Source organism: Camponotus floridanus, unplaced genomic scaffold (assembly GCF_003227725.1).
Source record: "Camponotus floridanus strain SB8 unplaced genomic scaffold, Cflo_v7.5 scaffold20, whole genome shotgun sequence".
NCBI classification, from domain to species: domain Eukaryota; kingdom Metazoa; phylum Arthropoda; class Insecta; order Hymenoptera; family Formicidae; genus Camponotus; species Camponotus floridanus.
In genome coordinates, this window is record NW_020229326.1 from 338,523 (window position 1) to 366,070 (window position 27,548).

The 27,548-nt window shown below is 38.7% G+C and overlaps 1 protein-coding gene across 1 annotated transcript; it reads right to left on the reverse strand.

The window, feature by feature from the left end:
• Positions 1-1,434: 1,434 nt before the first annotated feature.
• Positions 1,435-26,458, reverse strand: LOC105250579 (tyrosine-protein kinase Dnt). Its single transcript, XM_011256744.3, has 8 exons — positions 25,884-26,458; positions 7,968-8,098; positions 4,854-5,260; positions 4,572-4,757; positions 4,159-4,294; positions 3,613-3,905; positions 3,025-3,184; positions 1,435-2,785 (listed from the first exon to the last, which is right to left on the reverse strand). Exons 1-8 carry the CDS (start codon positions 25,987-25,989, stop codon positions 2,537-2,539), a joined length of 1,668 nt encoding a protein of 555 aa, XP_011255046.1. The 5' UTR covers positions 25,990-26,458; the 3' UTR covers positions 1,435-2,536.
• Between the last annotated feature and the right edge of the window lie 1,090 nt (positions 26,459-27,548).

Here is a 27,548-nt window from a genome sequence, read left to right on the forward strand (position 1 = left end):
GTCGCACAATGACGCGGAATCTTCTTTAAGATACGTCCTACTTTGAATATCAGGAGAGAATTATCTCGCGAAAACGCACTGGCAATTAATCCGTATTCCAATTTTTCGGGTTTTCTCGCAAAAGAGCGGTCGCCGATAACATTTTACCCATCGTAAAACCGCATTTAAGCGAACTTCCGTCACTCTCGAGCGATTAAACTCTCCCCCTCGGATAGATCGTTTCTCGTTCGGTCATATATATTTATATATGACCGGACATATATATTTATATATGTCTCCTTCTTTTTTCGCACGCGTGTATTCCACCAGCTTCCGGTTTCCCAGGCACCCTCTCGCGCATTCACCGCCGATGGAGCGTAGAGAACGCAGAGAGTGCCTAATGTAGCGTGCCTAATCGGACTCGCATTATTGGGGAATCATCCGGAGACGACAGTGTAAATATGTTGCAAATTAATGTTCTGCCGGCAACGACAGCAAGGCCGTTTTTGCCCCCACGGTACGTGCTCCGTGAGGCGTCATTATTCCTGAATGCCGAACGGCTCGTGTAGCAGCGCGAATAAACAACGTAAATTCCGGATAAAACGGTTTATGGCTAAGAAAACCGGGAAGAGAGAGAGGCTTAATATAGCCCATCTAAAAGCGCATCGGTGCGCCTCGATAACGGCTGGTAGTACGTTCAAAAGTCTAACGTGTACTTCTGTTTTATAAAATACATATGTATTATTTATGAGCGCGAAAATATTATACAGAAATATCTCATAAAATATTGTGGATTTTATAGCGAGTGGAAATGTGAATCTCTCTCGAGTAGAAATGATAGGAATTTAAACAACGGTTAATGTTATTGTGAAGTGTCAAATTTACAATTTATGCGATATTTTGAAAGATGTTTCTGATTTTTATGGATTTTACACAATATAATTTCAAATTTAAAAACATTGATATATAAATTTTTATTTAATTCCATCAGAAATATTTGCTTATTTATTATGGAATTTATTCCATCTAATTTAAGTGTTAATTAAGAATCTTTTTTTAATGCAAACTTTCTCTCTATTTTTTGATACCTAAAGAAATATATCCAAAAATAAAAGACAAGTAAAAAAAAGAGAGAAAGAGGGAGAAAATATATTCTACAATATTTGTCATTTTAAACAGGATGTCGCGGAGACACCGTTAATTTTCTCTCGCGACACTCGACTCGACGCACAACTGTCGTACGAATTACAAGACTCGTTTACGATGTGACATGTGGCTTTGACGAACGATTTCCGAGAAAACAGAAACTCCTTCCTTTCGTCACTAAGAAGGGATCGCCAGAAATAAACCGGCGAACGGCTTGAAACCCCTTCGTCTTAGAAAGAACGTTTATGGCTGTTTTAGTAAAGTCAATGTCGAGGGTGGACGCAGAGAACAAAAGCAACAAATGCTGTCTATGGTATAGATAGAAATTTATTGTGCTCGTAACGCTTGGACGATTTGTACATTTATATGTTTCTTACGCTACACAATTAATTATGTACACAGGATCTTTTTATTTAGGCATGACGCACACGCATATATGCAGACACATTAAGTAAATACACACTATGTACAAAAATACAAAAAAAATAAACATATTGGCACACTCGAAACATACTCACGTGGGTAAACAAAGCGCGTATCACATGGCTCGAATTCGCCGAGAAGCCCGCTCCGTTTCACTACATGCAATACAAGTTTCCGAAAACGGGATGGTGGCAGTGCACGATGACGTATGTTCGCCGTTAGTTTTGGTAATCAAGGACGATATCACATCGAACGAGCGCCAGATACGTGACGCAACGCGCGAGAGGTGAGAATTCAGTCTTAATTTTTTACAGTATGAATAATTCACGCGATTTCTACAGGTTGTGCTCAGTCGTTACACAGAGTGTCTTGTAAAAGTACACATCACTACTAAAAATATATTCCTGAGACTAATTAGAAAATTACAATATATCCGTTTTATAAGTCTTGTAAAAACCAATTTCTTGAACATACAAAAAGTATTTTTATAAAGCGCTGAAACATAGGCCAGAGTTTTAAAAAGGTCTATAAAAGATTAAATTTTTGCAAAGATTCTCCGATATATCTATAATAAAAAATTTTAGATTTATATCAGTTGATTTTCTTTTATATGATTTTTTCTGTATCTTATATTTGATATTATCAAGACTCATTAAAATTTTGTCAATGCTTTATGCAAATTATAGCGTAATAAATAAAATTCTATGTTTTAAATTCGTTTTAACTGGCGGTTATTCTTTGAAAATCTATACTTAATTGAATCATTTTTTAAGAAAAATGCAATATATTACATTAAACTCGATTATCCTATATACAATTGCTATAAAAATGCTGTACCTGCGCGAGTACTTAAATACTAGAATAGTATATACAAAAGAGCTTTCCTATCTTAGTTTTTCGATATTATTCCTTCGACAAAAATTTCGATATGTTCAGAAATTAAATTGAGACATCTTAAAATCCAGTCCTATTTTACAACCACGCTCAATTAAACGTATCGCGTTAACTGAGTGTGAAAATCTTGTAAGCAGATAATCAATTGACTAAATGTCGGTCTCTCTTCCGCTGACATGGCCCAGCAATATGCCATCACCGCAAATAATTCGTCCGGGCAGTTTATCGGCTGCGCTAATCTGTAACCGTCTCTGAGATAGGATGCCATTTCAAAAGGATCCACTTCTACGTAAGGCTGCTGCGCCAACGTCGTTAGCTCCCATAATAAAACCCCAAAAGCCCACTGAAATCGAATAAAATTACACGATAAAAGAAATGAAAATATATTATTTAAAAATAAATAATTATATTGCATTTTAATTAAAATTTTTGAAATTATTCATTAAAGAAGAGAAATTTACTAATAAAATTAAAATGCGTTAAATTGTTGGAAAAAAATATCTAGAAAAAGTAAGAAATATTTGATATTCTTTCTCTTTGTTTAACAGCAAGTTTTTGCATTTGCATATATATATGACTTACCACATCAGAAGCTGTGGTGAAGGTCTTGCTGAGTAAACTTTCTATCGCCAGCCACTTGATAGGACGATTCTCGTTATCGCCGAGGCAGTGATAATCTTGCGGAAATAAATCTCTAGCCAAGGCGTTATCCGTAATCTGCACTCTCAAGTCATCGTCAACACTGAAAGGGAAAAAAATTCATGAAGGCAATGATTTTGCGTATGTGTGTGACGGAGAAGCATAAATCACACGATAATTTTATTACCGTTATTTTCTCGAAGTGGAATAATCAACTAGGTATTAATTAAAATCTTGCGATAACACATTTATTAAGTCTATGCGCGCAATTAATTTCAACGAGATATAACGTGAGCCTTTACTTCGTACAGATTTATAATAAAATATGAAGTTGGCTAAACGTTGAGAATAATATATCTAAATAAGATAAGATAATAAAATTTGTTTAAAAGTTTAAAAGTAAAAGCGCTTAAAAATTTGATAAAGCATTATAAAATTAAATTACTAGATATAAAATATGTCCATCTCTTAGTGAAAATTTTTATGGTATTCGTTGAAAACCAATGTATAATGATTTACTGTCTTACGTACACACAATTCCTAGCAGCCAAGTCTCTATGAACGATCCTCTTCCTGTGAAGATATTGTACACCTTTGGCGGCTTGAAGTGCCATTTCGACGACTTCCTGCGTGGTGAGAGCTCTTGGAGGCCCTTCGCTACTTAACTTGCACCTTAGCAAGAATCTCTTCATGTTTCTATAACCCGTGTGCGGGTAAAGCAGAAAAGGCGCGCTTCTGTCTTCGATGGAGACACCGAGAACCGGAAGCAGTGCTGGATGATTGAGTCCGTAAAGGACTAGGCCTTCTCGTAAGAGAAGAGCCACCTTTGAACAACAGAAATATCGTATTTGAACATCTCGATTATTTCGAAAAAAAAATCTTATCTCTCTAAAGTACTAAACGAGATGTATAAAATGTACTCTGCTTTGCTAATTTAAAGAGACAAATGCAGAAAATATTCGTCAATATATCCGATTATTTAACTTTTATAATAATTATTTATCCTATATTTATTCTATTAATTTATATTATTTATCCTAGTGAATAAAATTCATAGAGAAAATAAAATTAACCTACTTGTGATTGAGATGCGTGCTCAGCAGCAGTTTTCACAAGTACGTTTTCACATAAGCCACCCTCTTCGTGATAACTACCTCTATACACGCGTCCAAATGTTCCCTCCATTTCAATGCTAAGAAGACGTACCCTGCATCTATAATAAAAAAAATAAATTATTTTAATCTATTTTATGTCTTGCTATAATTCACGTGGCATATATTACTTGTAAAAGAATCAAAATTTTTATTTTTGTTATATTTTTATCATGACAAATAAATAATAAATTTTAAAAATATTCAACTTGCAATATATATCAGATAAATATTTAACATTTAAAATATTTATTTTTAATTTTCTAATTCAATTATTTTTATATTAATATTTAAAATATTAAATATTAAATATTTAAAGGTTATTTAAAATATAATAACCTTTGTACAGTAATTTCCTGGATTCTTTCGTGCAGTTCTCTGCTAGGACGATCATCGAGTCTTCTATAGGACGATCCTGAGGCAGCGGACGCAGGTGGCGGTGTTTCCGGCGATAAAAAGGTTTGTGCAGGTCCCACTCCGGCACTTCTTTCCATGCTGCATGCTGAGCTGAGACCTCTGGATTCCCTGAAATTCATGTATAATACGCGATATAAATATATTCTTAATGTAAATTTAAAAAAAAATTTAGCCGATCGATCCACGAACAGCTCGTATACTTACTGAAGGGGATCTCGATGCCTTGTAGTCTTCTTGTTGCGCACGTAATACATCATGGCCAGAATAAAAATAACCGTCATGACTGCACACGCGCAACCAATCGCCGCGTAAAAGATCTGGCCACCGGTAGTAGAGCCGGAGACTGCGACTAGGACCTCCTCGGGTTCGATGTAGCTCTTGTCCTTTAGACAGATCTTTTTCCGCCTGAATTCTAGATAGGTGGTGTTCCTCCGCGATAGCGAGACGTTTATTCGGAGAGTCAAGTCGATCTCCGCGTCGTAGGGCCCACAGTGCAACGATAAGGCCCACGTCTGCAGGCCAGCGAGAGGTATATCGCCGGCTTGAGAGATGTTCAGGGAACTACTTAGCGCCGTAGGATTGCTGATATCCACGGACATCGTGTATGGCAGCTGAAAGCATCAAGTATTCCAATGTCTAATGGCTGATTCATGGAAGATTCAGAGAAGAATATGTAAAAGATTAGAAGGAGAAGTGCACATAAATATACACGTTCGATGAGTACGGATCAAAATCACTCGTAAGAAAGTCGAAATGAAACAAATGTCGAAGAGAAAAGGTTCGTCGCTCGGTCACAATCCCAAGAGAATGTTGAACCTTCCTATGTAATCTCAAATATATACCATTCTCTGAAGACAATTTGCGCTCAGCGAGAGCAAAGAGTGAGTCCGAAGGGCCGACTGTGCGAAAACAAGACTCTGGAGAGAAAACGGTGAGGGGAGAAGAGAAGGAGAGGCCAGTGGTACGAAGCAGAAGTACAGAGCTAGACGAACGCGAACTCGCAGCGCTGATTACTAGCTCGCAGTGATGATCGGTTCTCTCGGTTGGCCGCGAAGAGAGTATCTCGTCAACCCGCTCTTGTCGCTATTACTATATATCCACCGTACCGTTTTCCTGCGGTCTTTTACGGTCGCGAGGATCGCGGCTACGCGGCCAACCAGCAGGCAGTTTCCTCCAAATGGACTAGCGGATTCTACTTAAGAATCTAGATACACGGGAGATGAGATTTCTCTTCCGAATGACTTACAATCAGCGATACTTCATCATACAAGATATGCGAGAGTAAGATATTATTTCGATTAATGGCAAAAAAAGTGTAGTAATTATTATAATTAAAATGTAAAATGTCGATCACATCTGCACTTTCTTTAGAACGGCGTAATTACTTCTGACAGATGGCACGATAGACATATCGTGATGAATGTGGCATCCTTGAAAAAATGTCCTTGCAAGGGATACGCTTTATTTTATATATCTGTGACAAAGAGGATGTCAATTTTCGTACGCGTCTTTATGCGCAGAAATTCCTCCCATATTCTCATTGCGATTACAATGCAGTCCCCGCATCCTCTCATTAATTTTCGAATCCGCCATATGCTTCATCTTGAACGGCGTCGCGTGATGAGCGCGAGGGAAGGAAAATTGCTACTCGCTCTTTACAAATATCCGATCGAAATTGAATGCGTCGTAAAGCCGTCACGAGGATTCCCCGATAATTCGACGTGTACAATCGTTCGCATCCGGAACCGCTTTATCGAGACGCAATCCCCGCGCGATTTGACGGACAGGCCGCTGGGTTTAAGTGCCATTCAAGCCAACTCGGTTTTGCCGCGCGGAGGTGACGGATGTCTTTGCGTCGCTCGTCAATCTCTTCCTCATCTCCTTCTCTTCTCTCTCCCCCGGTCTATCCCTCTTCTCGCTATGCGCCGAGACAACTGGGAAAGAAGTGGATGGACCACTTTGTCCCGCTCCTCCTGGAGATCCGTCCTTTTTTTCCGCGCATCGTCGACGAGTCAATCGGACACCCCGTCGCATTCTGCCCACTTTTCGCCGCCACTTTGTCAATGTATCACGGATGTCGACGGCGAGCAGAAGCGGTTTGCGAGGCTTCGCCGATGACTCATGAACGAGAGCAAGAAAAGAACAGAGAGAGAGAGAGAGAGTCGGGTTTCGATTTTATATCCCGCATGAATATGCAGCCTCGTGATTCTCACCATCATAACTATCGCGCGGTCGCGTCAGTCGCGTCGTTACATTAAGAATAACATAAAATTAATTCGCACGGTAGGACGCTTACCGGTTATTTATTCGAGGCAAAAAGTGATAGAATTCGATTGGTCAGCTCTTGGTTAATTATTCTGAACGTACTCGATTAAGATGAGGGAGACGATAAAAAGGTGCAAGGAGATGAAAAAAGAAATGTGGATAGAAAATATCTTTAATTAATAAAAGAGGAAAAGGAATTTATATCAATTAAACTTTATCTAAAACCGACGCAGGGGTATATCTCAAATATTTCCACTGACTTCTTCTCGCTAAAATATACTTCACTCGTTATTTATCGACGAGTGTACGCTTTCGCGTTGTCGAGAACCTGAGAAACGGAAAAGAACGATATGCTTCGATAATCCTGATAAGTATAGCATACCACAGAGATACGAAAGAAACATGAATATAAAGATCAACTGAAACCTCTCGAACGATGTAATCGCTAAATCCTGAAAAATGTTCGCTGAGATTTCTGTCAGAGAATCATCTCCGAAATATCTTAGCAAATCGTTACATCAGCGAGCAATTTTTGCGTTTTTTAATCGCGACTTTAATCTCGGCGAGAAAATGCGAAAAGACACGAAGAGAGAAGTAGCAGGAAAATTAGGGACGCGAATAAGAAGTATAGATGCACCCATCGAGAATATTGTGTCTGTAAATATCTTATTTTGTTCTTATAATTCTTGTTCTCGACACATCGTTATATCTATGCTCAATTTATATGCTTATAATCTTTTCGCTTTATACATCTTAATAAAAATTAGACATTTTTGATTCTAACAATATTTTACGATTAACTTTAAAATACTTTAAAATTTTTTTATTTACAAGAATCACTTTGATCAAATGTAAATTAATTTGTCAGGCTTCCAATATATATGTATATCGCTTAATATAATTGCGTATTTCATCTTCTCATAGACTTAAACCTTTACTATATCTTTATTAAGATGTTTTTTACAATACTTTATTAAAATGTTTTTATGATACAGTCTGCATATAAATTTATGTATGAGAATAGAAAAACAATATTTTTCTGCAAGAACTTACCGGTTTTCCGGCGAGATTTTCCCACGTAAAGTGGAGTTTATGAAGTTGTGCTGGTACAGGAACAATGAATTTCACGGCATACTCATTTATAACGCCCTCCTTGACATAAAATAACTCTGCATTTGACACTCCTAGAACAAATAAAATAAGTTTAGTATTTTATACATTGTTTGACCTGAATTATATAACAATTTATTTTATTTTTTTATATTTTTATATAAATTTCCATATATATATATTTTTTTTTGTCAGTTTCTTCTAATTAGTATAATATATGTAATTAAATACGTAAATTTCTCAAATTATTTATTAATATAGATTAATAACATTAATCATTGCGTTTAGAAAAAAGATTTATTTATTCGCAAATTTTTCCTCTCAAACGCAGTGCCTTAGTATATGAAAGCTATTTAATTCACGACGTGACTCATTCGGTTTCACTCATATTACGATTAACATAGCGTGCATTTGCTCCACAAATCTACGAGAGTGATGTGTGCCGTGTGACTCTTGCATTAAAAGCTCCATTCATATATATCAAATGTCACGAAAACTCTTGACAATTAAAAAGATAAAATTAACACATGAAGTGAAATTATCATTGCTATCAGTAGCAAATATAAAAACTTGAAGTATTTAAATCGTAGAGAAAATCGAAATCTTTTATAAACTAGAAAAAATAAGAAGACAAAATAGAATAATTTTAAATTTACATAAAAAATCTATTACGTTTACTTAGTTAAGACTAATTTTTCAAAAGCAAATATAAATTTCATAAGACGGAACATGAAACGCGGCTTCTCTTTTCTCTTCTCATATTTCTCTTTGGTTATCCTAAGAAAAATAGACGAAAACGAATCTGGAATTGAATTGTATTCTTGCTCCAGTAATTTACAGCAAATTTACTTTCTTCTCCCAGTATAACGAATATCAAGGTTGTTAGGAAGTTTAATTTCTCTTTCGCAAAATATAAAGTATATTTTTTAATTATTTTAAATTATTTTAAAAAGTTAATAATTATTAAGTTAATAATTATTAAGTTGACATATTTACATTTACAATATTTTTATTTTTTAATTGATGTATTAAATTCCTCAAAGGACGAAAAAAATCTGTCTGCTTCATTATCTTTAAACACACGAATAATTAACACCTGTGTAGATATAAACTGTGTAGATATAAAAGGAATACTTGACACGAGCAGAGAGAGAGAGAGAGAGAGAGAGAGAGAGAGAGAGAGAGAGAGAGCAACAAATTACCGCGTGATGCGCATTCGCTTCGCTAAATTCTCGCCCGTCCCATCGGACTCACACTTAGCACACATTATGCTACCGGACGACCCGACCGAAGCGAAGGTTGAGAGCTACAAGATTACGTGGGCGAAAAGGTGGAGTATCGGAGAAGAATCCCACCGTAAAGAAGAGACCGGGACACGGACCGTGCGTTGTGTTACTCCCTCGGAGAGAGGGGAGTCTATCCTTTGCGGCTGTATCTGATAGCGTGTGCTTAACGAGGCACGAGTCGGATTTTTAAGTCACCCGAAGACAATGCGCCACCCTGCCCCCGCGGTCGTGTCTTTGCTTTCAGTTCGCCCGCTTCGGCGTCTCTCTCCCCCGCGGCCCTCCGGTCTTTACCGGTTTTCTGCATCAGATATCGTATACTCACGACCTCGGTACCTCGGTCGTTTCTATGGCCCAGAGGTTTCTCTCGCTCCTGTCCCATGCTAGGAGGATCCCCATCGTGGCAATCGTCGTAAAAAGCACGAGGGATGAACCCACTGCGCGAATATTTTCCCTCGAAAATAATTATCCTGGTTTCTGAAAAGCCTATGAATGTCTGCTCGGACTACCTGCTACAAAAATCGATTTCAAAAATCTCAAAAGTGGCACGAAAGAAGCCAATAAAGGCCAACAGATGCGCTCGTTGCCATTGAATACGACGGATATGGCGAGCACGATCGTAAAACGGCAAACAACATTGTTATATTTCCCTTTGGAAATTCACTGCTTTACGAATAATATACGACTCAATCCCAGAAGGATAAAGATCTGACTAGACGGTAATTAATTGCGTCTCGGTATGTTCCTACCTAGGATAATCCAATTCTGCATATATATTCTCCGTCTCAAGGGAGGCTTTCGCGATCGTTAATCCAGCACAGAGTCCACTCCATTCCCACGCGTCGGAGGAAGGTAAAGTGTAATCCTTTCGGCATCAAAGATAACTTTACCTCGTCCCCCTGCATCGTCGATGACGCTTCGACTATGACCTCGTTATCACGGTTTGCTTTTCGCCTCTTATCCAACCGAGAAGGGTGGCATCAGCCTCTTTGGCACTCTTCCCGCGCGATTATGCGGGAACTTTGCGAGCGGGTGGAAGCGTGGAAGCAGGTCGACGAGTACCAAAGGTTCTTTGATGTCCGCTGTGCCTACCGCGCGCGAACCAGAAAGCGACAGAGAAGTGTGTAAGCCGGTGACAAAGGAGAAGGAGAAGACTCAAAAGCGAAAGAGAGGGGAAAAAAAGCCCTTTCAGTAAAGGCGTCGACCCTTGCAACTGCTTCCAGACACAATTGTCACGAGGGATTCTGCCAGGGCACCATCTTTCCCAGAATTTGCTCCTACCGCTCCTACAAACTACCGATTACCACTGAGCCTAATAGCGAATTATTGCCACCTTTACGAGAGAAAATTGTAGATACTCGTATAAGAAGTAAGAACTTTTACACCACCGGCAAATTTGGCTGCAAATGTAATAGTAAATATTTATTTTCTTTTTCTTTCTTATACTTGGCAAGAAAAAAATATTCAATTAAAAAAAAAACTATCACTGACTTGATTAAAATTTCAAATTTTCTTTTAACGTGATTTCATCTCAGAATTTTAATAAAATCACGTTAAAAGAAAAGAAGTCGTACATTGTAATTAAAATTTTTCAAAAAGATTTAATTTCAAAAATTTTTATTAGGTCACAAAATTTTTTGGTTACTATTCCAAAGTGTTTGAAACATTTTTTCTATCGCAACATTAATTAAGAATTAAACTAGAAATAGGTAGAGAACTAAAACGAAAGAGATAAACGCAAATACATAAAAAGAAGATGCTCTGAATAATGAATTTCTTTTATTTAATAAAATTAAATATTATAGATTATAATTTATCAGTTTAAATAATTATAGAAATTATAATTTATCACTTTAAATAATTAAAAAATAAACTCACACTTTCTCTTTACAAGAATACGATATTCTGAATATTTGACGCTGTTCGAACCATTTCTCATTCCAATAAAATCTCCAGCTTGTTCAATTATTGTTTAGAGACGTAATAATTCTAAAGAACGTTTTTACTTTTGTTAAAAGGGCCGAATAGGCTTATAAAGGAAAATGGCAAAATACGAATGCAGCCGGAGAAATTTCACACACCACGGTATTCTGCGCTGTCAAAATACGGCATTGAGCCACGTTGACGAGGTCGTCGAATAATAGAGTAGACACCAGGGGGTGAGAATAAGACATGTTCAAGACAGTGAAGTATTATAAGAGAATGAAGGCTTCTATGTAATCTCTGTGAACGAATCTAAAAAAAACCGACAAGATTTTTCAGGTGATAACAGCATCTTAATACAATAAATTTTTTTATTTATAATAAAATTGTAGTTTAGAAATTACAATCTACCACTTTAAATAATTAAAAAAAGGCAAATATTAAAATTTATAAAGTTATTTGTAGAATTCTAGTGAAAATTGACACAGATTTCCAAATAATTAAAGAACAAGAAAAGAAAATTTATAATAATTATGTCATATTTACGCAATTTTTTGAATGAATTTTATAACAAGATCTTCTTTCAAATTTTAAAATTCTCTTCTTTATATAATCTCCGCACTATTTTGAACATCAATTATCAAATGCGAATATCGCTAAAGATCTAGTGAAGAATATCTAGATAAATCTTACTCGTGACTTCTTAATTGGCATCTCCAAAGCAAGTCTGGAGAACAATCGTTATAAGACAAATATATGAAAACGAACACCGAGTGAATGAAACGAGCGGATGTATGCATCGTGCGAAGGCGCGAAACCGTCCGCGAAATTCTGCGGTGTCCCCTGCTGTCAAAATACGGTATTGAACGGGGCTGACGGGTGCAGCTTCGGAGGCTGGTCGAGTAAAAGACCGGGGCCCGAAACTGCTCGAGTAAAAGGCCGCCCAGAGCCTTCAACGGGGACCCACCACCACCGGCGGGGGTCAGGGGGCTCTTTGGGTCAGAAACCCAACACCTTCCGAATATGAAATCCGGTACGCGTATAACGAGATCCTCCCGTGGTGAGGCGAGGCGAGGTTTCTTGAAAGCCGGAGACCTGAAACCGGGGTTGCGACGAAGGACACGAGAAAATAGAAAGAGAAAGAGAAACGCAAAAGGGTGGAGAGACGCACAGGTCGAGGAGACAGGAAATATTGGATTTACGCGACGCCTACTCACAATACGGCGTGCACGATTTTCGTTCAATTCCCGTTCCACGTCGTCGCGTCTTATGCATCAATAGCGCCAACGAACGACAGGTTAACAGGAGAATGCAATCCCTCGAATGCATCTGCGAATGAGATCACGCAGAAATTAATCTGCGAGACGAATAAAACGGAGCATTTCGCGAAGGAAGGCGAGATTTAAAAAAAAAGAATTTTAAAAATGTATAAAAAATAAATAAATAAATAATAAAGAATATTATATTATAGATAATAAAGAATATTATATAATATTATAGATAAAGAATATTATATATAGAATATTATACGATTTTAAAATTCTAGAAAGACATCATCCGTGTGCATATTACTCCGTTTTTTTTATTTTCTAGATGACAGGAACGTTACTTCGAGATGTCCGATTTTACGACGTGGATTCTGCCTCTCTAGCTCGCAATTGCATCTATCACGAGCGAGTGACAGGAAGAGTAAATCTCGATATTTCGAACCCGAATACGGAGCCGCTCCGCGTTTCGCAGACGGGCGTTCGCAGCGTGCAACGAACGACCGGCGAGCGGTGATTTACGACAAATTCCGCCCCGCGGAGATTCGCGCGCGGTTTCTGAGGAAATTCCGGCGCTCCAAAAATGATCCGCGCGAGCGAGGTTAACGACCAGATCTCACCGCCAGCTGGCATATACTCGCCGATATCCTGCCTCCACTGCCCCGAGAGAGATCTAATAACGCGCTCGCGCGTGTGCATATGCGTGTGTACGCATGTACACACGTGTACATGTGACAGCACGTACGTACACGAGGTGCCGCGTTTATGTACGTGTTGCCGGCGCGGATATTTTTCACTTTCGCCATCGCAGCCAAACGACGTGGGTGTCTATATAGAGGGTGACCTCAGAAACCACGCCCCATCATGAATTTTTCTCATTGCAAATAATCTCGGCATCAAAAATCTTGGGGAGATCGAATTAGATACATTTTTTTTAGAATTGAGCCTCATTTTATGATTTAATCGTATTCTTAGAAAATTATGGATTTAATTAAATATATAGCCTATTAATTGAAATGCCTGGTGATCCAATATATCGATATTAATTCATTTCCACTATCTATTCTACAGAGAAAATACGTGACTTCTGAGACAGTCTACGTATCTTTGATACGCATGCACATATCGGGGACTCTCGCACCCACGTGTGCATATATATAATGCAGGAGGTTGGCTGCTTAGCATATATCGAACGGCCTTTCTTCCCTCCCGCTATGCCGACAGGAGTCTCCTGAATAACCCATAAGTCCTGGACAAGTTCTGAGCGTCGTTTGTACACTCTCTCCTGCTGTCTTCTCTACCTCCTCGGTCAACGCCGAGTCCTTCCTCTCTATCCCTCAGCCTCTTTTCCTCCCTTCATCTTCCTTCGCTTTACATGACTCCCTCGATTCCCTTCCTCGGGCCATAGGTTAAATCCAGGAAGGCGTAACTTCTCGCGACATCAGTTATAATTCACTTCGGAATAAGCGAGAGAAGCAAAGACGGGGTGTCCGGGAAATAAAAAGGGTGGAAACCGAAGAAAGAGAGAAAGGATCGGGATAGGCTGCCGTTTTTGGGATCCATGATCCACATTCGTCAGACTTTACGAAGCTATTTTACGAGTTTCGACTGCGGAAAGATTAAGAAAAAATCGACAGCTGTATCTCTTTATATCGAAATCCCGTTTGTCGATCGTAAAATATTGACGAATTTATAAGATTGAGAGAAAGAAGCAAAGTTCCGCGCAATATTTCGTCGGCAAAAACTTATTTTTTTGTTTCCAGAAGCTATTTTTGATGAAACTCCAGGAAGAAAATTGAATATCCTGGCGGTACAAAAATTCGCGTCATCGTTATTTGTTCGATAATAAATGATTTTTTCCCACAAGAAGAATCTCACGTGTATTACGACAACAATATGATTCTTGCTGAGCTATATTTGTTACGTTCAGCGGCAATATTTGCACGTCTCGCGAACGTTATTCATCATTAAACCGCGAGTCATCCATTATGATCATAAGTCCACACACATTCTTGCTTCGGTCATATTCAGAAGTGGCGAGTATCCGCGAGAACAAAGCGCGTCTGCGACGCGGAATAGACCCCGGATGGATCCTGCGAGCGATGCATCATACTGTGGTTTAGGTTTATTTGTCGAGGGGGAGGAGAGAATAGTAGCGAAACGGGAACCAAAGCAAACGCCAGGACGTGATTCCCCGGCATCGGGAGCTAAAATAATATTGTTCCCGAGGCGTTCCCGGTCCCTCGCGCATTCGCACGAGATGCGATTGCACAGTACATCGTTATATCGGACACCGGCCGTCGAGGAGACTAAACAGGGGTTGACAGATGGGTGGGTTGATTGAGACGTCGTCGCAGCATCGGGGACGACATATGGCAGCACTAGCTGGCAATCAGAACTCGGACATGAAGAGGATTACGTGACGACTGGATTTATCGTGACGCGAAGATCGAGCGTCTCTCTCTCTCTTTCTCTTTCTGTCCCTTTCTGACACGTTTCACGCGCAATCCAAGGTGCTCGTTAAAGAGACCGCGAGGATGTCGAGAGTCCGAAGAAACGGACTGCGTGATCCTTTTAAATCCATCTTGAACGGCTTCCTACGGATTTAATCTGTCGAACTGTCGGCTGCGTCACGTCGCGCGATTATTCCGCTTTATTTCCTGATTGCATAAAGAGAACGCTTTCCGATTGTTCGAGATCCTTTTTCCGTTGATACGATTTCATTAGCCGCATTCAACCTTTCAAACCGAAATCTTTTGATGTGGGATTATTATATATGATATTATACGATTAACATTGAATGATGTGATTGATTTCTATATTTCTTTTTATGCAAGATCTAAAAATTGTCATATATGTACATATAAAATTTATATATGAGATATTTCGAGAGAAATAGTAAATATTTTGTAATATTGATTATTCTAAAAAATTCATATAAAATGTGTCAAAAATCAATTATCAATGTATGCAGAAACAGTTTCGAAACTGGCACATATAAAACCATTATGAGAGATATTAAAGAAAGATAAATGATAACTTATTGTTTGTATTTATTGGCAATTTGAATATAAATAATTTAAAAATAATTTACAGTTCGTATACTAATTCAAAAATTCCATCAACTCCAACACACATTGCACTATTCCACTATTCTTGTGGAAATAATATGTATTGTAAATTATTTGTAAATTATTCGTAATGTATATTATTCGTAAATGTCAATTATTTGTGTTGCTCAAATATTATATTTCCGTCTTTTATGAAAAAACTGACTTATGAATACATATGTTTCCCCCTTCGCGACGCCTTCGAAGGAATCAATCTTCCCGAAGGACTCTCCAGTGGCAGCAAGGAGCGATTGTCACGCGCGATTTATCACTGCAGTTTGCCCAGGAACGATTCTTACAAGACTCTCGAAAAGAAAAAACGAGGAAGAAAGAAAGTGAAGGGGAGAGAGAGAAAGGGAGAAAGAAAACATACGATGGACGTAAGAAAAAGTGGACGGCGTACCCTACTACGTGGCCCGAAGGATCCCAAACGAGATGGCATCTACAGACCGCAGGCATCGAAATTTTAAAGGGATCCCTCGACATGTTTCTCTTCCTGGCGCCGATGGCCCGATAACTGAAGGGACACGCTCGGAATTCCATCTGCTGTCAGGATGACATGGAACACGACAGGACACTCGAAACGCAAAACCTTGGTAATGCACGGACCGTTCGATGAGTTCTATTTTTATTAAGACGCGCAGCGGATGATGAGTCATCGAGGGAATTGCTCGACGGGACGGGATGTTTGATTAAAAACGAAAAAAAGATACGTTAATACATACCGAAATATATTTTCAGAGTCGACAGTCCGCATTAAATCATAATTCTTTTATAGGCGCGACGGGTGTATTAAAGCGAATGTCAAGATACAATATCCGGATAAGAGCAGACGCGGTTATGCGCGATGATTACGTTTGTATGGTTCAATGTATTTCAAACTAGCTTTTTATCGCTACATCAGTCTTACTCAAGTGCAACATAAAAGCATAAATCCATATTTTTTTTATATTTTTCACACGACAACATTATTTTGGGGAAATAACTTTTTTCAAGAAAGAATGATTTAGGGAGTCATTTGTCAGGAACTGTTTACGGTCCAAGAAAGCAGGTTTGCGCTGTGATTTTTGTCGAATCACTCTCCATAAGGGTCTCGATGGTCTCTCTTCGTGTCGAATAGACGTTAGAAAAATATTTTCTCTTGGTAGGATTGTAGTTTTAGTGCCGGAGAGAATGCACAACGTTTCGAATGTCTATCGAAATGAGTAGAAATCACGTTCTTATATTGAACTTGAAGAAAGTCTATCTATTGATGGTACCTTTCCAATGGACTGGATAGTTTCCACGGAGGAGACGGCGACTCATCTTGGAGGAGCAGATGCTCGTTAAGATCCTGTCACTCAGGATTCGCTCAGGGTCGAGGTTGTAGTGAGTTCGCGCGCGAGCGAGGATTAAAAGATTTCCTGCGAGGATAACGGCGAAAAATTGATGGATATTCCCGTTGGTGCGAAGCAATGGGCCAAGTATAGACAGCTCGGGGAGAGAGAGCGTTTTTCCCTTAATTATTTAACTCTTAATTATTTAAAAATTTGCGTAAAATAACATCCCATAAAATTAAAATTTGAATGGACTTCTCTGAGTCTTTTTACTTTCGAATCCTTGGAGTGAGTGTGAATAATGACTTGTTTAATTGTTTGTAAATTTTTTTCATTCACCAAGATGTATTGTACGAATGACATATTGAATTGAATGAGTTATTTCCAAAAAGTTTTTCATCGCAATGCTTGGCCAAACTATGCTCGAATTGCATCAACTACTTCAATATATTGTGGCGTACATTTAAAAAGTGCAGCATTTTAATTATTCCCAGAGCACTTTCAATTCCGGGCAACGTAACCAAGCAAGATCAAAGAATTGCAGAGAGCGCGTCCTACATTTCAAGAAATAGAAAATGTTCATACTAACAAAGGCGTCGCTTCGCAGGAAATATCCCTCGCAAATGCGTTCTCCCGGGAGATTTTTTGCTCTTTCTCTCTATGTAATAATTCTCGACAGAAAAGAGATCTCGCTCTTTCTGTAAGAGCTCTGGGAGAGAACTGGGGTGCACTCGTTTCGCTCCACGCAACATCTTTGAAATCTCCCGGGACAAACGAGGTCTCTGCGAGAGATCAATTCCATTATACGATGATTCGAATGATGCTATTCAATTTGACAATTATGAATTGCACTTCAGTATACAAGAATTGCGATTCACAGAAATAACTTACAAATTAATATTAATAATAGATATTAATACAATGATATATATTTAGTACAATTTGCAACGATATTTTAAAATTGTTCTAATAAATAAAAATAATAAATAACAAATAATAATAAATAATGATAATAAATAATAATAAATAAAAATAATAATAAATTGCCGTAAAATTATTTATCCGAAAGAAATGTATTTCGAAAAACTAATTTAATAAAAAACCTTTCCGAGAGAACAAAACGAAAAGTACTTTCAAGAGAATCCGCCCTTCGTTCCTTTTCTCCTTCGGTCCTTTTCGAAGAAAATCTAATACAACATCATCTGGGAATTGTTGGAATTCAACTTGTCAAAACTCAAACCATCGTCTTTCGCTCGAGAAAGATAACACGTGTTGTCAAAAGTATCAAGACTCGGTAGAAATGGTACAGATTGTGTTGCAGGATTTCCTTCTTTCGTTCTCCAAAATAAATAAAACGCAAGGAAGTGCCGAGGGTTGCTCTCTCGTTTTCCCTCTCTTTCGGGAGAAAATCCACGGGGGTTCCGCTTCTTCTACCTCGACAGCGTCTCATATAAATGTCCCAGCACCAGCACATTCGAAGACGCGGCCCTGAAACACATATGTTAGACGTAGCTAAACGAGCGAACCAGTCCGCACACAAGTGAAAACTTAAGGCGCGGATCTTAACGAGGAGCCGAAGATTGATGCGGACACGGGCGCAGCATCCGTCCGGCCCGGTCCATCCCTGAAATCGTACACGCGCACGGACGTTTCCTGTATCCACCAACCCCATCATTCTCTGTCATCCGCGCGCACAGATAGATGCATCGTCGGTACAGCATCGTTGCGCGTCACCCCCTTCCATCCTCGCTTTTTTCGCGCGCGCATCGATCATTATAAATCTACAATCCCGTGTTTTCCCTCCCACGCGCTCCTCAGCGTCCAGACGACGCGTCACAATATTTATCGCTACCGATCGGCCTCTCTCGTCGCGGAGATTTGTCGATACGTATCTCGATTAATGAAACGTGTATCGTTATCGCGGGACTCGCATCGAGCCCAGCCACACCAGTCGCTACGCCATTGTACGAGCATAAACGTTTTCACGGGCCTCGGCCGAGGCCTTTGAAGCGGTCCCACTCCACGGGTAACATCAAGATGGGCCTGTCAGGCCTTAACTAGCTAAGGTCGGACCCGAGCCGGACTCACACGAACGTAGGAACGCCTCGGGCATAGGTTTGTCCGAATGTACGCTGTTTTCGTGTTTTGACACGACCTTCTGACGGGTGACGCTCTTTCAAATCGGTATAGTTTAACGTATTTGTCGTTCCATTAATTTTGCACAATGTCTCCCTATCTAAATTCGAACACGATTCGAAAACGGAGATGCTGAAATTTACTAAATTAAATAATGAAAAAAATTGTTTTTCAGATTTAATGATTTTTTTTATATTAATAGCAATTTTATATTATATTGTCATTGTTTAATAAGTTGAAAACGTAGTGTCCACACAGAAAAAAAGAAGTGTCAAATCAAAACTTATACTTAACTATATACTTAAACTAACACGTTCATTGTTTCGCATTTTGTTTGTATATACGCATCAATTTATAGTCTTCTTAGAAGAATTTAATAATTTTAAATTTCAACAATATTATAGTCTTATTTTAATATTGTAGTTGTCACCTTAAGAATATATAATTATTTAATTCTACTTTAAGAAAATTATAATCTTTGATTTAAAAATGTTATTTTTTATCCAATATTGTTTCTTTTCCATTCAAGAAAATTAAATCTTAAATCATAAGAATATATTTTTCTCGATTGAACTGTATAAAATGGCTTCATTCAAGTAAACAACTATTCAAGCAATTATATTTTTCTTTAATTAACGCGATATAATCTCATTTCAAGATTTCCATGTTAAAACTAAATATATTTTCAAAATAAGAATGTTCTTTTTTTCTGTGCATGTATTAATTTAACTTAGACAATATCTTTAACATTTATACAATTTATAAAAAATATTAAAAAATAAATTTTAAAAAAGATAACGTGCGCACGTTATAAAAAAATCGTTTAAAGCAAATTGCTTTCAAAAGTGATGAATCTTTAAAAGAGTAAATGATTGCCTGTGCTATTTTGTTTCTATTCTATTAGAACTATTGCAAGCGTTATACGAGACGGAAATGGAAGTATCAAATTGAATTTATAATCGCTAAAGCGACTTGTCAAACGAACGAGAAATCAATCCGGAAAAGGCAAAATTACGACGCAACAAAACGATGAACGTGTTAAAATGATGGTCGAGCAAGTCGAGAATAAATCGAGGAATGGAAGTAAATGGAAACGAAAGTTATCCTTCCGAGGCGTCTGACGACGACAAACACGACGAGCAACACGATCGCGAGAATCGATCGGCGATTAAACATAATTTACCTTGCGCGCCTTGGACAGCCTGAAATCGGAGGAAGAAAAAGTAACCTGGCACCGGTGGAATTCCGTCTTATCTTATCCAAATTAAAGCCACACGATCTCACATCGCGCAAACGCAGGCCTGCATAAGGCCTTCAGATAAGTCCCAAATTTTAAGACTGTGTCTTTGCCACCTGCTTACCACTCTCGCCGCACAATTTATCGATCGCCATTACGACGGAGAATTTATATACGGCCGATCGGCCCGTACATTCAGTAACATCGGGATTGTTCATTCGCCCACAGGTAGGTAACCGATCAGAAGAACGCTCACGATCGAGATCGATTTCTCGACCGCGGGTGGATGGATCGCGGAAGACGAGGCGGAAGAAACGGGAAACCCCATATATGAAGAATACGGAAATCGGAAACCTTCTTTACGCTCTACGGTTCGAAAAGAACGGACAGCAGCCTGGCTGCGAGATACAAGGGCCGTTTCAAAATCGGTGTGTATCGAAGGGACCATCTGAGAGGGCTGGCCTTCCACCAGGACCAAAGCAGAGAGCGATAAAAGGAAGAAGGTAGGAAAAAAGACTTGCGCGAGGTACCGAGGAAGGAAAAGAAAAAGAGAGAGAAGGGACCCCTCGCACGGGTGCAAAACGCAGAGGAGCGATTGCGTCGATTATTCGTTGTCTAAACAAACTAGAGCCGGTCCTGCGACTCCCCCCACGATCGCCCCCACGTCGACATTTAACAAGGACCTCGTTATAATATTTTATTACGCCTCTCGTATATTATAATGCCAAGCCGCGAGTGGTTTCCTCTGCGAGCGAAGCGGTCGAGGTGGCTTTCGCGCAGTCATGTAGACGTAGAAATTTACTGCTGTGTTTCGTAGAAGGGAACGAAGGACGGGCTGCCCCACAACACTCCGTGATGGGGCCCATGTCGTCATCGACATGGAGCCATGATTGAAAACGGTACAATGACTTATCACGTTGTCAGTGGGAACCGCATGTATATCGACGTCTGCCTCCTCGACCTCGAATCCTTGCGGCTAGCTTGGCTTCGAATAGACGGGTATGCAAGTTTCAAGCATCGCGCGGTTGGACTCACAGCGAGACTGCGTGAACCTCGAAGAATGCGACTCCACCCCGGTTGGAATGTCTATTAATAACTATTTATGTTAAATTCGTACGTCGCGCCGTATTTACTCGCCGATTCTATTCGCAGTTACAAACTGCTGTTGGCGCATGTATGATAGTTTACGAATTCTTTGGATACAGAGATGTCGATATGGTATCCTTCAAAGTCAGCTGTTTCAAGTTTTACGTCGATTTATAGTCAATTTATTTTTAATGAGAAAAGACACCTTTTATCTTTCTTCTCTATAATCTTTTAAATTTCTCTCTTATTGCTAAAATAATTTAAAAAGTTTGCAGAACAATTTTTTTTAAATTCCATAATATTAAATCAAAGCATTCGTTTCAGGAAAATAGCTTATAACATTTATAACCACAATAGCGCTGATGTCATTAATTTGATATCATTAATTTTATCATTTAATTCTGCAAATTTTATTACATCATGATTTCCTGTATGTTGCAATAAAGTCAACGATGTTGTTACCAACGATGATTATTATGATGGCAGATACACAGAGCTACAATTAATGATATAGCCCAATGCAAATGCAACTCTGCAATTTTGTGCGCTATCATAAATCTTTATCTTTAATTACAACGCATCATTTGCGTGATTTAAACGTTCAATTTCGCGTCTCTGATGCCCCATTCGTGCTGCAATAAATTATTGAAGTGAAAACGATGTAACTCGCCGTACATTTTACAATATTACTGTTAAGCGATCTTTATTTTTTTGCAATATTACTGTTGTGCAATTTTTTTCCATCAACGTGAAACATGCAGCGATCAACATTTCAATATTTCAATCAAATATATGAACAATAATCAAAACTTTGTTTCGTAATAAGAACAAAATATATTAATCGCGCTCTTTCATGTGCAAATTTTAATTTCATTCAATTTTCTTCAATCAAATCCTATTATTCGTCGCAACGATCGAAGTGTGTCCCACGAACCGTAACGTGTGTCGCGCTTCGTTCTCAGCGCAATGAAAAATCGCGGTTCACGTTCTCGCGTGCAATTCGACACGTGCGAAACGTGCCTCGAGCACGCCAATCGAGAGTCGTGCGTGCGGCGCAATCCCACGCGCGAACGCACTTTTCTTATGAGGAGAGAAATCCCGAGCGGGTTCAGGTGTCGCGGGAGTCACCCTATACATCGTACCCCTTCGTGCCCCACGACGAGAGGGGCAACGAGGCGGATGGTTTTCGCGGTCCAGTGGTCCGGAAACGAATTATCCTCCGTGGAAGTTATCGAGGAAATATTGGAAAGTCCGCCCGCACCGCGCCAAGTGGCTTCCATTCGTTTCCGGAGCAGCGACTCGAAACGATTTTTGACTAAGGTGACACACGAATGAAATGCGACGGCGATAAAGAGGATCCAAAGCGTGAGAATGGAACGGATTAAGGGAAGAAGGAGCGGTTTTTTTATCGCGTTCGATGAGTAGCAGGCAAGATTACACTCGAAAAGAATTTTTAAATGTGCACTTATCTTTAAGAAAATTATATAAAATTCTCTATTCACAGTACTTAAATGCATAATTTCTCCTGCAGATTTTATCGTTTCGGTTATTTAAATGCATTTTTGCATTAATCATATTTATAGATCGAATTTGCATACGTTCTAATATTTTCTTTTTTTCAAAGTGCAATCGATAGCGAATGTATCTAACTTATATATTTTTACTATTTCTAATGAAAATCTTTTGATAATTATCCCGCCAGAAAATATATAAATAATGGATTAAAAAATAACTTTGCTAATGTCACTTGACAAATTGACACACTTCGTATCCAATTTATAAGAATAGAAATCGTATAAAAATTGCTCAATGAAGTTAATTTCGCGTGAAATAAAAGATTAATTGTCCAACTTTTTTCGGCTTTGAGTTTTACGGAGAGAATGATTAATCATTCAAAATTGCCTGAAATAACAATTCGGAACGATTCCCGGGAAAATTCCCGAAGAGTTTGTTCGAGGCAAACATGCCTCCGATATTTCATTTTCCAACTATTGATGTCCAATGATTATGCGTCACGATTCACGATGCTTTAATTACAAATGCGTAGCTAATGAAATCGTTGCATGAGCAGTGATAGCAATTATTTATCGGGCAGTTTAAAGCTTGGCGCAATACGCGAACCACTGACATTAGCGATTATTCAACGTCCAATACTCAATTACGATCCGCGCCAATCGAATACTTATCGAACTTACTACGTAGGAACGGATTTTCGATTCTGCACGTAACACGCGGGGATTTAATAAATGGACCTTATTTTGCCTCGTCTCAATAATTTCGCTCGTCGCACATCGCTCCCATTCGGATTAAATCACTATCGATAATGCGCCGTTAAGCGCAGTAACAGCCTTATCTGATAATTGCACGTGCTATGTGTACTTCGAAAATAAGTACAAAGTGGAAAATGATCGCCTCAAAAGGGAATTCCGATATGAGATATGCGTGACGGTCAATTTTCCTGTTCTCGGTTCGTCCCTAACCGGATTTATACTTGAAATTACACCGGTTTCATACACCTCGAGTTATTACCGCGCAGCGAAGAAATGAGAGACGTATAAAGTGCGAGGTTTTTTACTTCCGTTGAATGAATCTGATTAACACGTAACCTCGAAAGAAATTAATGTCGTTAAAGATATAAGATATAAGATATAATTCTCGGCATTCACATGTTGTTACATAGTTAATGCAGCTCGTTCAATAATAATATCTTTCTGCGCCCTAGATTGGACATTTTTTATTTATATCTCCATTCTACTATGCGCTGTCTCATTTCTAAGATAAAGTCATGCTGTACGTAACATAAAATTACACACTTTATTATTTATTTAACAGTTATATCGTGCTTTCTATTATAAAATTGCAAATCGTATTTTTAACATAAAATATTGAATTTACAGAAAGTAATCAAAGATGCTTAAAAATAACGAATGACAACTATCGCAAATATTCAAATGTCAAATTGCAAACGACTGAAAAAGAAGAATTTTCCTTTTAACTAAGCTTCAGGAAATCACATAGATGGCAAAACTAAATTGCTGATATTATTTCAAATGAAATTTATTTTAATCGAACTTTAAATTGAGAAAGGTCATATATTTCATTGCAATTTTCTCAAATTTCTCGTATATATATCTTTGTAATTTCGAATTTAAATTCTATTAAACTTTATTAATCTCTATTATAAATTCTATTAAATAAATATGAGCTCTATCTGAAATATAAATTCAAGGATATTATTAATTGATATGTGACGTAAGATTATAAGATATAATGTGATTTTTAGAATATAATGTAACTTTAAAATTAATATAATATTCTCGGAAACTTTATCACTACATTAATTCTTTTTGATAGCATGCACTTTAAAGTATATCGACGTATTTTATTGCAATGCGAAACAATGATATGACTGTCTTTTCACTCTTTCATTATTACTATCTTAAGATATCTCGAGATAAGCTACATATTGAATGAAACTGCAGTAAGAATATTGACGTTTATCATTTAAAGTAACAATTGAATTTTTCAAATAGTTCTATTCTCTCTAACTTTTCTTGATTATACAGATTGTGGATTGTACAAATATTGCAAATAATGTTGAAATATATACAACTGAATAAAACCAGAAAATAATTAATGTAATCTGAAAATGACAACAGCAAAACATGCATTATAATTAATATATTCAATAAGAATCAATCTATATTTGATTTAGACAAATGCGAGCCATGCAAAATGCATCAAAAACTTTATTTACTCCTTTATCGTAGCATTCATTCAGAGTCTTCGTTAAAACAATGCAATGAAACGAGACGATCGCCAACGAAAGAATTAAACAAGCAGCTTTCTATTTTCGCCTCTTCCTTATACCTTACAAATCTCACAAATATCAGCAATCTTAAAAATATCTCACCCATTAACTTGCCATTCATTCAGAGTCTTGGTTAAAACAATGTAATACAACGAGACGATCGCCAACAAAAGAATTAAACAAGCTGCTTTCTATTTTCGCCTCTTTCTTATACCTTACAAATCTCACAAATATCAACAATCTTAAAAATATCTCATCCATTAACTTGCCATTCATTCAGAGTCTTGGTTAAAACAATGCAATGCAACGAGACGATCGCCAACGAAAGAATGAAACAAACAGCTTTCTGTTTTCGCCTTTTATATTTTATAAATCTCACAAATATTAACAATCTTAGAAATATCTCGCCTGTCAACTTGCCATTCATTCAGAGTCTTCGTTAAAACAATGCAATGCAACGAGACGATCGCCAACGAAAGAATGAGACAAACAGCTTTCTGCTTTCGCCTCTTATAAATCTCACAAATATCAACAATCTTAGAAATATCTCACCCGTCAACTTGCCATTCATTCAGAGTCTTCGTTAAAACAATGCAATGCAACGAGACGATCGCCAACGAAAGAATGAAACAGCTTTCTGCTTTCGCCTCTTATAAATCTCACAAATATCAACAATCTTAGAAATATCTTACCCATTAACTTGCGGACCTCCATCTGCGTGAGGAAGAGATTGAAGTAACTGGCGGCTGGCCGCGCAGCAACAAGGAGCAGCAACACCGCTAGTCGGCGGAGGAGCATCGTGTCGACCGCCACGTGACGTTCTTACCCGAGTATATTTACAGCCGCGGGAATCAAGCCGCACATCCACGACATCGACGGCACTCGTTTTACGCGCCGTAATGTTTCATATTTCGCGCTTATCAGCTCAAATCCACGGATGCGGGGGTGGCGGGAACGTCACGTGCAGGCGAGGACGCGTGCACGTGACACGCCGCGCCTCGAGAGCGCGCCGCGGCTCCTTTTTTCGGTTGCGCGCCGTCCAAGAGGAAGCACGCCGTGCTCCGTTTGACAGCTCGCGTTCGACACAACGGAGGACACTCCCACGCGGAGGAACGCTCGTTATCGCGACGTTATCGTACGGTCCCGACGCGGGCGAGATTCGGGCGCGTATCGAGCGACGCGCGTCGACGACGCGATGGACTCGGGGCGACGCGGAATGCGCTGCGAGCGGAGCGGAACGCTCAGCGTGCCTTGCCTCGCGAAAGCCACAACCAGTTGTGTGCTCCCATCGCCATGGGTCGTCGTCTGGGGTCGGCGCAGGCCTGTCGGCCGATCGTAGTCGAGCACGGCCGAGTTTAGCCGAGGTCCACCTACGAGGGTACCAGAGATGGTTATATGGTCGTGGGTCCACGGCCGAGAGATCGAACGGCTGTGCGCCGAACGAGACCGGAATTGAATTGAAAATTCACCGACAGCGATACGGCGCGGTGCGCAGATGGACTGGGCTCTTTATCGTTTACTTGAAACAATTTGCAATATCCAAAATTTGAATTCGAAAGATTATTTATTCTCATGCGATAACAAGATTTTTGGAAATATTTTGAAAATTTTAGATTAACCTCGCTCATCAATTACCATCTATGAACCATCGAACACTGATGCTCAAATGATCATCGATAATTAATTATGCATCGTCGATCATCATTCTCAACAATTATCAATTTTGACGTAAAGTAACTTGCACCGAGCACATGGTACTATTTACCCAACGAGTTTATTGTGATGAAAATAGGTAGTGTTCCTCTGTCAAATGGCGAAGGCCAGGTCGAAAGAAGTATAATTGAGTGAGGCAGCATAACAAAATAAATAAAGACTAGTATGATCAATCGATGTTGCTCACATCAGCTGATATTTACGTCTTTTATGGTCTTTTTCGATTCGTAACATTGGTGTTGCTAACCGTACTAAATTGAAAGCGTAACGGCATTCTCGCAAGCAATAAATTTCAGGTCCTTTATTCACGGTACTTCGGTAACAGGTTACACTCCGTCACGTGTTACCTGAAGCTGAAAGTCGCGCACCACCCGGTTTCGCCCCAAGAGGAGAGACCAGATCCTGCTTTTTATTTTTTATTTCACGGGAGAGGTATATATAATATCTTACGATCCAATTAACATGATGCCAAAGAAATTAAAACGACTCTTTTATTAATTTTTCATTTTTTCATAGAATATGTTTTATTTTGAAAAATTCAATTTTCTCTTGGAAAAAAAGAAAAATCGACAAACCGTACAAACATTTTGCATTTATCCGGTTTTCTCGATGACTACGTAAACAATTGTATTTCGTAGATGCTA